General features: G+C 34.3%; 1 protein-coding gene across 1 annotated transcript; it reads left to right on the plus strand.

Annotated features, from left to right (window-relative positions):
- Positions 1 to 378: 378 nt before the first annotated feature.
- Positions 379 to 5481, plus strand: LOC119778851 (apoptosis regulator BAX-like). The gene is made up of 6 exons (XM_038278250.1): positions 379 to 484; positions 1045 to 1093; positions 3735 to 3893; positions 4006 to 4141; positions 4229 to 4333; positions 4528 to 5481. Exons 1-6 carry the CDS (start codon positions 457 to 459, stop codon positions 4624 to 4626), a joined length of 576 nt encoding a protein of 191 aa, XP_038134178.1. The 5' UTR covers positions 379 to 456; the 3' UTR covers positions 4627 to 5481.
- The last annotated feature ends 5846 nt before the right edge of the window (positions 5482 to 11327 follow it).

Genomic DNA, 11327 nt, shown 5'->3' on the forward strand with positions numbered 1-11327 from the left:
TACAGTAACGAAGTATTTGTACTTCGTTACTTCCCATCTCTGTATACTATATATATATATATATATATATATATATATATATATATATATATATATATATATATATATAAACATATACATATATACACGTATATGTAGATATATGTATATATGTGTAAATATATATATATATATATATATATATATATATATATATATATATATATATATATATATATATATATATATATATATATATATATATATATATATATATATATATATATATATATAGTCTTAACAAAGATAAGAGGCTTTGCGTAAGATCTGTGAAAACCTTTGCGGTAAATGATGCGTAGATAACAAGTGATTCACCTGAGAAGCTTTCTGTGCCTCAAACTCCCATCAGCACCAAGGAGGAGCGAAGAAGAAAATGAGTCACGTGACTGTGCGGAAGTAGCAGACGGAAAAAGCAAAATGGCAGAAGGAGGCGGAGGTGACCAAGGTACTGTCTAGCATCCCCTCTGTCTTTATTAATACAAACTGTGACAGCGTTTAAAGATGTTTGATGGATGTCGGAATCATCTTAGATTAGTGATTTGCTTCGGATTTTCTAGTTTTGAGTCCATCTGTCGGACACAAAAAACGTTGCTATGACTGAGGTTAGCTTAGCAAAACCGCTAAGTGTTAGCGTTGATGCTCAGGAGGTTTTCTAGAGACAACAGCGAGACGAGATAGTTTGACATTACATTTTGTCTTTTTCTTCACACTGAAAAACGCTAATTTTCGCTAGCCGGCTTTGAGTTATTGGCATGTAAAGACATCAAATAATTTACCTAAAACTAATGCACTGGGTTTGACATGGTAGCTCTGTGTTCTGAATAGTTTTCATATCAAATAATTATTTTTGGAATATTTATGTAAAAAAAAAAAAAAAGTTAAAAAAGTTTTTAATAAGAAGGTCGAGGGGGGTTTCTTGTTGGAAAATGATTTCATGGGACTTTCCAAGGTTTCGATGTATCAACATTTAAGTGAGGTGACTCATCTTTACCTTTTGTTTCTTAGGGAATCCGGTTGATCCTATGGTGGAAGTTGGAGCTGTGTTGCTAAAGGAGTAAGTTTACTTTACATCTAACTTGTTTTCTTTTAGAAATGAGCATGGAGGTTACTACTGTTTCAGTTTAGTAGTTTATAAATACTCCAAGTATGCAATGTTTAATATTGTATTGCTAGTTTAAAGTAGTAGGGAAGTCATATTTAAATGTCAAATCATTCTGGCTTAAAAATGTATATAAATGTACTCTTTATCAGACGATATTGTCCCAAAAGTTAGAAAATTTCTATAAAAAAAAAAAAAAATCCTGTCTTAAAATCTGTGGGGATTTTTTGGTCATCTTATGCAGGCCAGTTAGTTATACTTCAGCCTTAACACCTAAATTCGGCCAATCATATATCAACGGTCATCTGTCAATCAAATTTTTCGGTCATAGCATCTTGATTCATATGTCACATCTAATTTACGCAACAGTTCAAATAAGGAATATGAGACATTATTGACTTAACCATTGAATTCCGTCCCAGTGTTAACGGGGATGGATGTCTGTGTCTTCGGCAGGCGTAGATCTAACAGAACTGGCAGCGTTGCGAGGCAAGGGCTCAAACATGTACGGCTGTAAGCCTTCTACAACAACTTCGTCCCTGCTTTGCTCTTCAAAATAAAAAATGACACTCATCCACAACTTCAGGCACAAAACTCTCCTCCTCTTGCATATTTCCATAACGTTACTTGACAGTGTCATTGCTATGTGCTACTTGGTCCCAATGTAATTTCCCATTAGGAACCTACTAGCACTAAGTTGCTAGCTGGTTAGCAAGATGCTTCCAAGACACCGGCCACAAACAAACTTGCTTGCAAACCTTCCGCCACAAGAATCCCGCCCTTTTGTTAATCGCCCAACCACATTCATTTGATTCACTCGTGTAAAGTCAGGCACCATTTGGGAGAATTCAGAACTGCAACCGTTGGAACAGCCACTTCCCTACGACTTTCCCTAAGACTTTCTTGCAGCAGTTTGGATTAGACCAGACGTCTGCCACCTGAGCTGCAGTGGTTCTGCTCAGCTTCTACTTTGGCTGGAAAAAAATAAAATCAACTACTATTTTAAAATTCAGATATATTAAATTAGACCTATTAGGTTTAAAACAATGTTCATCTGTTTATATAACATTCCACCCTATGAAGGCCCTGTTGGAAAATATGTATGCCTGTGTTTCTTAGGGATGGGTGACTGCAGATCTGTTGTGCACCAAAAGTGTTAAACTTTGTAGAATGTTGTGCGGTCTTGAGGAAAACAACAGAGAGAAAAAGGAAAAGGGTTGAGAAAGTCGACCGATCACAATCTGTGGGCTCTCGTTACAATATTCAACCAAAATTTCAAATTTGAATTTTCTTCTAACGTTTTTTTCAGTGTTAATTTATAGGAAAAGGTGTAATGATGTATGCATTTGTTTTGAGGAGCCACTGTACTAGTGTCACTGTCAACAGATGGTAATCAGATGAGCAGTGTATTAGTCATATTGAGGATATAAAGTAATAACCATTAACAGCTAAGAAGTGCTTTACATAGTTGAGTTTAATTGAGTTGTTTTTCTTATTTACTTTTTATTAAATGACAATTGAAAACAGGTTCCTAAATGCTCAGTTGAACAAATATCTTACAAATAGCCCTACCTATTAAATCAAACTGATATTAATAAACAAGGACTTATGTTTTTTTTTTTCTTTTTGTAAGCTATGAGCACTGGATGCTTAAGATATGAGACTTCTTTTTCTAGAAGAGTTAAAATGTTTCTAATTTTGTAAAAGATTGGGAACTCATAAATACCTTCTAGAAAACTGTTGTAAGGCTTTAATAAAGCAGTTTTAGCTTCTTTGTTGTTTTATTTTATTTTATTTTGTTAAAGGCTGCAGACTGAAAAGCACATGCCAAATCTGCTACATCATTAGTTCAAACTAAATCTAGTAATTTTTGCTGATGCCATTTATCCTGGTTCTTCCCTAATAATAATAAAAGCTTTAGGACATTTACAGGAAACCTATAATTTGACATTATAATCCTGATGCTGAATTTTAATATCAAGCCTTTTCTAATAGGAAGCAGAACAGGTGGCAGTTTTTAAACTTTAAAACTGCTGTTAAATAAACCTCCAGACATTAAATAACTGTTATTTGATTTTACTGTAATATCACTTTGGGATGTTTTTTTTATTTTATTTTATATTCAGTTTTGTTTTTAATAATTTTTAGGATATTATAAACTAAAGAAATAGATAATCTTTTAGGCTACGTTCACACTGAAGCCTGAAGTGACCAAAATCCGAATTCTTTGCCCATATGCAACGGTTTTTATCCCATCTGACCCAGGCGACTTGGCTATGTGGCCCTGAATCCGATACGAATCTGATCTTTTCAAATGCAACCTGTGTGTGAAAGTTCAGGTCGGATTCATCACATATATTTGGAAATATGAACGGCAACGTAGAAAAATCAGATTTCGCAAAAAAATCGGAATTGAGCATTAAGGCCTGCGGTGTGAACAAAGCCTTAGTTTTAGCATTTAGTGCTTTATTTTAGGTGAGGCATCCTGTGCTTTAGATCTTTTACCGTTTTTATGTTTTTGTATATTCTATTACAAAGTTAAAAAAATCTGTAGCCCGCAGATAAAACTTTTCTTCTTTGGTTTGCCCCTGAATAGTTTCATCTACCAGCGGATTCGGCGGCACGTAGACGGCGATACTGATGTGACCCGGGAACAGTTGGGTGCCACAGAGCTATGTGACCCAAACCATTTAAAGCTCGCTCAGTGTCTCCAGCAGATTGGAGATGAGCTGGATGGAAACATGGAGCTGCAGAGGTAGATTAGCTCCATTCAAACAAAAATGATAAAAAAAATAATAATAATTATTATTATAGCTTAGCCTTACATACAAACACCCACTTACGAATTATATCATGTTTTTTTTTAGGATGATAGAGGACTCTGCCCTCAAACCAACAAAAGATGTCTTCATGAAAGTGGCCTTTCAGATCTTTTCTGATGGTAGATTTAACTGGGGTCGAGTTGTTGCGCTGTTCTACTTTGCCTGTCGACTCGTCATAAAAGTGAGTAAAGTTCCACATTGGTATCTCCCTTTTGGGCGCTATGGAATCACTACTGAACAATAAACTGATTTTCAATCAAATTTCCAGGCCCTTATCACCAAAATTCCGGAAATCATCAGAACTATAATCAACTGGACCATAGACTACATCCGGGATCATGTGATCAACTGGATCAGAGAGCAAGGTGGCTGGGTAAGGTCTGCTTTGAAATGAGCACTCCATTAATCTAATTTGCTTATGATTATCCTCCCTTGATTCAGACCTTCTTGTGTTCTAAATAATTTGGGTCATTCTCAAAACTCTGGCGAGTTTTGATGTTTGATAATATAATGTATCAAATAGCTATTGATCAAATGAGGTAAGGTATATATATATATTTTTTTTAGGAGGGTATTCGCTCCTACTTCGGCACGCCTACATGGCAGACTTTGGGTGTTTTCCTCGCTGGAGTTCTTGCCACAGTTTTTGTCATGCGCAAGATGTGAGGGCCCGTTTGAGAAGAAGGGAGAGGAAAGACTGCAAAGAAGCTACGACTGAGGCAACAGGAGCGAAAAGAAGAGGATCAAAGGGTAAACAGAAACAAGCCAAGGCAAAGGAAACAAGCTGAACAAGTGAAACTCGGACACGGAGAACCACAATTCCTTTCAAACTAGGAGTTTAACCGGAAGCGCTGTTGTACCCTTGATCCATGTGCCACTGAGGAGAACTGTGCTACCTGCACAAAATAAGAAAGATGGGGAGGAATTCAGACTTTAACAAAGAAGGAAGTTAGAATAATTTATTTTTTACTTGGTACAAAGTCACTGCAATCTACTTCTGCCCCTAAATCCAAAGTTCTGCTGGAAGAAGGTCTCTCTGTTATTTTATTTGTAGTTCACTCTTTCTTTTTCATTATCATCATCTCGGTATGCTAGCCAGTCTTCATGTTTATGTATTTATTAATAATCCCTCATGAAAGTCATCAACAAAATCCCGTCTACAGACATATGATGCTTTGAGGTAATGTCTCATTTTTGGGAGTCATTGTTAGATTAACTGAGAAGCTGCAGGCTGGGAAACGCCCACTGTAACCATTAGCCTCAGACAGTTAATTTGTCAAACCATGAATTTGTATGTTCTTATCACTTCTGGGACTAAAAGAGAGTGAGTATATAATGAGTTAAGTACAGATTTTATTTACATTTGAATTCAATCATTTTGTAGTCTCAAAGAAGCTCGGCCTGAACTGAACTGTGATCAAACTCACCGGAAACGCCTGGATAGATCTAAACCTTTGCTGTTTGGGGGAGATGTATGGAAAGCCAATACAACCTTAATGTGACTCCTATTTAAAAATCTGGGGGGAAAAAAGACCTGTTTTTGTATTTGCAGACGAGTACTTTGACCGATGAACGAAGTTGTGCTGCATACACAGGAAGCAGTGTGCTGCGTACCTCACTTTTCACACAGTACTGTATTTTGCGACAGTTATTTAAACTGCTGCCACATCATGCAGCAAAAAGGATTTTTATACATTTTCTCTGTTGGTCAGTGCCTTGGTGTTTGCTTTTTTACAATGAAATCACTGATATTTCCAAGTTTTCACCTTTTCTATCATATTTGTACGGGGGGGGGGGGGGTCTTAAGGTTCCCTGGAAAACCTTTTTTTGCAGTTACTTATGTTGTGGTGAAAAAAATAAATCTTTTAAACTCTTTTTCGTGCTACTTGTCTTGTTTAGAATGCAAATTTAGATTATAATTACACTTAGAAATGTGTTTTCAACTAATGTCATTCTTGGGGAAGTTATGTTTTTTCTTTTTTTTCATTTCAAGGGCGTTGTGTTCCTACTGGCATGTTACCATGAAATGCTTTTTATAACAGCAGGAGTCCTCTAGCATTCTTGAAAATGTTAGAATATTGAATTTTGGAATATTGGAAATGACCCATTTTGATATGAAGATGTCTAAGAGTATAGCCTCCGGAGCTGAGGGTAGCTTCCATCCAAGTCCTGGTCATATTTTAAAGCCTCTTCAGAATCACCATTAAGTTACTACTTCCTAGATGAAAATCCTGCTCCCTTAAATCTCTGACAGTCAGCTGCCTCTTGGTCCCTAACTGAACAGAAAGATTCTGTACAAGATGTTAAGTTTGCATAATTTTTTTTTTTTTTTTTTTACATAAATTAAGTTTTTGGGATGGATATGTTTAAACTGACTTTCTTGAACTGAAAGCACTAAAGCACTTAAGCAGGAGCAGCTCATTCGGTAAAGCTCAAACTAATTTCTACTTCTGGTTACTTCTGTTAATATTGAGCTGTTTTCTCTATTTCTTACTAATAGATAAGCTTGAGACTGTAGTGTTTGGTAATTAAACAGCCTTTTGCTGTAAATGAATGAATAATGGAAATTTAGGACATTTTTATCAATATCTTGATTGTTTTTAACTTATTCTCTGTTCTGTTTCTATGGAAGTAGAACAATCTAACTGGAATTAGAAATTTAATTTATAACACTGAAACTTTAATCTGCAATTTTGTATTTGATTTTTTTAATTAAAATTCATCAGGGGAAAAAAAAAAGGCTGTGAGATTCCACTGCAGAAATTAGCATATTAACATAAATTGGCAGCAAAAATTCAACTGCAGAAATTCATCTAAAAAAAATAAAATGCAAAATTTTGCTTGCAAAAATTCACAAGCTAAAATTAAAATGCACCAATTAAAATTCATCCGCTAAAATTTAGATGACAGAATGTGTTGACTTCTTGATCTGAGCCAAAACAATTGAGAAAAGAGTCTAGCTGCTTTTAGCCAATCAAAGCACCTTAATATGGTCACGTGACACACCAGTATGAGTTAGCTGATAGAGGAGAATGAACAAGCAGTCTTCTGTTATACATTGAAGACAATAAATTATCCAGATTTTATGAACAAGTTCTCCATACTTGGAAAATAATCTTTAAAAATAATTTCTCCCCTCATAATAAACCTTCGTGGATCAATATCTTCTGAAGAATGGATGGAAAAGGGAATTTGGTCCATATTGCATCAAATAGCAGAGGATCTTTCTATTCTTTGCAGACTTAAATCATAAATATATATTTTTTACTGGTCAGAAATTTTCTGAGGTGATTAATGCAACTGCATATGCACTTATTTATTTTATTAAAAGCTCATTGTTATAGAGAAGATACCTAGGGTATGTTGTCTCAGTCTCTATGGAAAAAAAAATAAAGAAAATCTCACAAATTTCTTAGATCTGCATTATTCAAAGAAGTTTTCCACCACCCCTGAAAAGACAAATATTGATTAAATAATTAAATTTGACAAATATATAAAAAAAAAAAAATAGTTTTAGGTTTCCTATCCAATCCAAGGCAAAATAAGTTTATTTTAAAATAGACAACATTTATCCCAGTGGGGATTTTTTTGTTATTCTAAATTTAATATTAGGGAGAATAAGTGTACCTTCTTCAATACAGACATAGAACCTGAGGAACTTTTTTTTTTACTGCTCTGTTTTAAATAATTTCTGTAACTGGAGAAGGATAAACAATTTAGATTATAAAGAAATTACATTTGGTGTAATAATGGAGTTAAAAAAAAGAGTTATTTCTAAATAATTGTGTAAATAGTGTAAATTTGCAAAAATTAAATCAATGTGTGTGGTATTTCTTACTAATTTAGCTCTGTTGAGGGTCTCTTTGAAACTATGCAACTCACAAAAAAGCAAAACATTTTTTATATTTGTATCGAGAATCTTTCCTTTGATGTGATCCCAGCTGACATTTAGATTATTTTAGTTTTCCCTTTTTTATATGGCTTTCATTGTTAGTTACTTTTTTGTTTTTTTTATCAAACGACACTTAACTTTCTGATCAAACTGCCTTCAAGTGTATAAAAGCCTGTTAGTTTTGTTTGTGAAAATTAGAGTAAAAAAAATAACTAGAAAAATATAGACACTATCATGATGACGACGAAGAAAGAACCATACAGAAAACTGCATTTAGTTTAACACTTGGTGGATTTTTTTTAATATATAAATTAATAAAAAAAAAAAAAAAACACTTGGTGGATTAATTTATCAGTTTGCTACCCAAAGACCAGGATGTCCATCAGCAGCACGCTGGAGAACTCCCCACTGCCATCCACACTATCAGCTGATGATAGTAGGTGTAACACAGGCCTGTTGTTTCTTTGAGGACGTTCATAATTCATTCAACAAATGTTATTTCATGCTACCGTATATTATTTTCCCTCTTGTAGCTTTTAGAGGCGTAATGCATTAACGATTATTGCGCCTGTGTTTTTTTTTACAAATTAAAATGTCTGCAGATCGTTAAGGCAGTTAGTTTAAAGTCTAACCTGTTTATACATACAATTTCGCATAGCCTATTAACTATATTACTGGTGTTAATCCATTTAAAAAGGCCTTAATGCACCTAAATATACTGATTATGGTAAGAATGTTCAGCACAGATTATTAAAAGTAAATCATTGTTCTGCTGATATTTGCTGTATTTAACTGTTTTCACACCACAGTCCTGAAGGCGCACTGCGCTGCATTTGTGATTATTTCCAAAGTTCTGAACACCTGATTTAAGTTGATGGCTTATTAACTAGCTTTACTAACCTGCAACCATCTGAATAAGATGTGTTAAATACAGGATTTTATTCATTCCAGTCCTGGAGGGTCAGTGTCCTGCACCTGTTAGATGCAGCATCTCTGCTTTCACACACCTGGGTCAAAGAATCTGGTCATTGACAAGCAGATCTCTGGAGAAATTGACCTCATACAGAGGCGGTAATTCAACCATACAGAAAGTGTTTGGAAGCATAAACATCTTAAAAACGTTCAGGACACAAGATATTTGTTTCCACTTCTATTCTTAAAACGTTTGTTTCCTTCAGAAAAGATGCACGTCATGGAGGACTTTAAAACTTCTCCTGCCCGGCATGAGAAGAGAGAGGACAGGATGCCAGAGCACAAAGAGCGGTCATGATTAGACATGCTGGGCCGAGTGGGAAGACTGGTTACTGCCAGGAAAGAAAAGCAGCCTAAACACAACAGATTGTAGTAACTTTGTGGGAGTGTCATTGTATTAAAAAAACATAATCATTAACACCAGAGGACAGGCTTCTAAATGATTTGTTTCTCTTTTTTAAATTACTTTATTACTGATCTGTAAATTAGTTCAGTATTTTGGACACATTTGTGGTTTCTATAACCAGACATGTCAAAATTCTGATTTTGTTTTACTAATCAAAGCAAAGCCATCCTCTTTAATCACAAACTTGTCCGAATGACTAATTTAAAGTCTATCAGGAAAAATGTTGAAGAAAATCTTTCAATTTGGCTAGATATATTAACACCCATTTAAAAACCTACATCTATGCTTGTTGCTCTTTGTACTCTCCATAGGAGGTGCAAAGCGATTTTCAAGATTTGAAATCCAAAAATAAAAGGTGTAACTCTTGAAGCACATGGAGTACTATGATCCAACAATGATTGTGAGACAATTGATCACGTGACCTACAAGCCATTGAGCTAAAATGTACGGAAGAGGATTAGGGCCACTGAAAAAATCTCAGAATTCTGAAATTAAAGTCAGAATTCTGAAGAAAAATTCAGAATTCTGAAATTAAAGTCAGTATTCTGAGATTAAAGTCAGAATTTTGAGAATAAAGTCAGAAATTCTGAGAAAAAAAGTCAGAATTCTATGATTAAAGTCAGAATTCTGCGGAAAAATTCAGAATTCTGAGATTAAAGTCAGGTCCAGAAAGTGTCCCACTTGTTGACTCTTCACAGAAAAGCCTGAAATGAGGCAAAAGGCTGAAAAGTTCAAGGGGGCCAAATTCTTTTGCAAAGTGCTGTATATTTAAGATAAATTAGATAAATTCCTTCCTGCAGACATGCTAGGAGTTTTTTTTGTTTGTTTTTTTCATCTCCTGCATACGTGTGTGGATGTCTCTTAAAAGACTAAATCCAGCAACAGTCCACACCTTTGTTAATCTAACCCAACCGTTAATTACGGGCTTCTTATCAACAAATCTCAAGGCTGAAGCTACCCCCATTAGCCTGTGCTTCACTTTCTATCACATTTATTTTTTTAATATTTTTAATATTTTTTTTAATAGAGCAATCTTACAAGCATATAGCATTAATAATGATGTCATCAATAAAAGGCAGCTGATGAACTTTCACCTCAGCAATCCTAACCAAGATAAGACAAATGACTTTTTACTATTAAATACTGTTTAAACTATTTCTTCTTATAGTTTAACCCTTTATAGGGAAGTTACCATTTTTGATCACTTCCATCACCCTTACAAATGGAGTGCCCCCCCCAATCCCTCAGTGAGATCTAGAAGCACAAGATCTATATCCAGCCATTCAGCAAAGATCCTGCTACATGGCCGTATATTTTATTTTGGCATCTGACCTATTAGATGATACATCGAATGATATATTACCTACTGTAAATTAAGTTGGAAAAAAAAGTTAAGTTAAAAGTAAAGTAAAAAAAAACTAATTGAAAAGTTAAAAAGTAAAGTTAAAAATTGAATAAGCCTAATTAACAATTATATTTAGATTTATAAACAAAAAAATGTCAGTGCCACTATCAGCATTAATGCCTCTAAGGTTATGTTGGACCAGGAAAATGAGTTTCTTTCACCATCAGAGAGTTTTTAATGAATTTCTTATAGAACAACTTGGGTTATTTTTCTTAATATATTCAGGCAAGTTGGCGTTTCCACATTAATATTTGCCATGAAAATATCCATATTTTTTTTTATGTTCCAAAGGTCATAAAGTCTTGTCCTGGATTCCAATAACTCTATTGAAATTTTGATTGTCAAATTTTTAGTGCCCTATGAAGGTTTAATAAGCTATAAGCTATAATTTAAATAGTTAAAAATGTTAAAAATCCATCTTAACGTGTTGTTTCAAGCATCCCTGATCAGATAAAAATAACAATTATCCTTTTTAATTGGACAATAATTTGGAATTAGAGGTACCTCTGAAAAATGGAATATTGTCAGAAATATTCAATAATGGCATTTTAGAAAACGTAGACATTACACTAATTTAAAAGAAAAGCACTTTCAGTCATTCACTGTTGTGTGATGTCCACGGTATGGACTACAGGATCCTGTCACATTCAACAAGAATGGTTAGTTTAAAAAAGGCCTTTTTTTGTTACAAG

Source organism: Cyprinodon tularosa, unplaced genomic scaffold (assembly GCF_016077235.1).
Source record: "Cyprinodon tularosa strain WSP-4 unplaced genomic scaffold, ASM1607723v1 ctg14, whole genome shotgun sequence".
NCBI classification, from domain to species: Eukaryota; Metazoa; Chordata; class Actinopteri; order Cyprinodontiformes; family Cyprinodontidae; genus Cyprinodon; species Cyprinodon tularosa.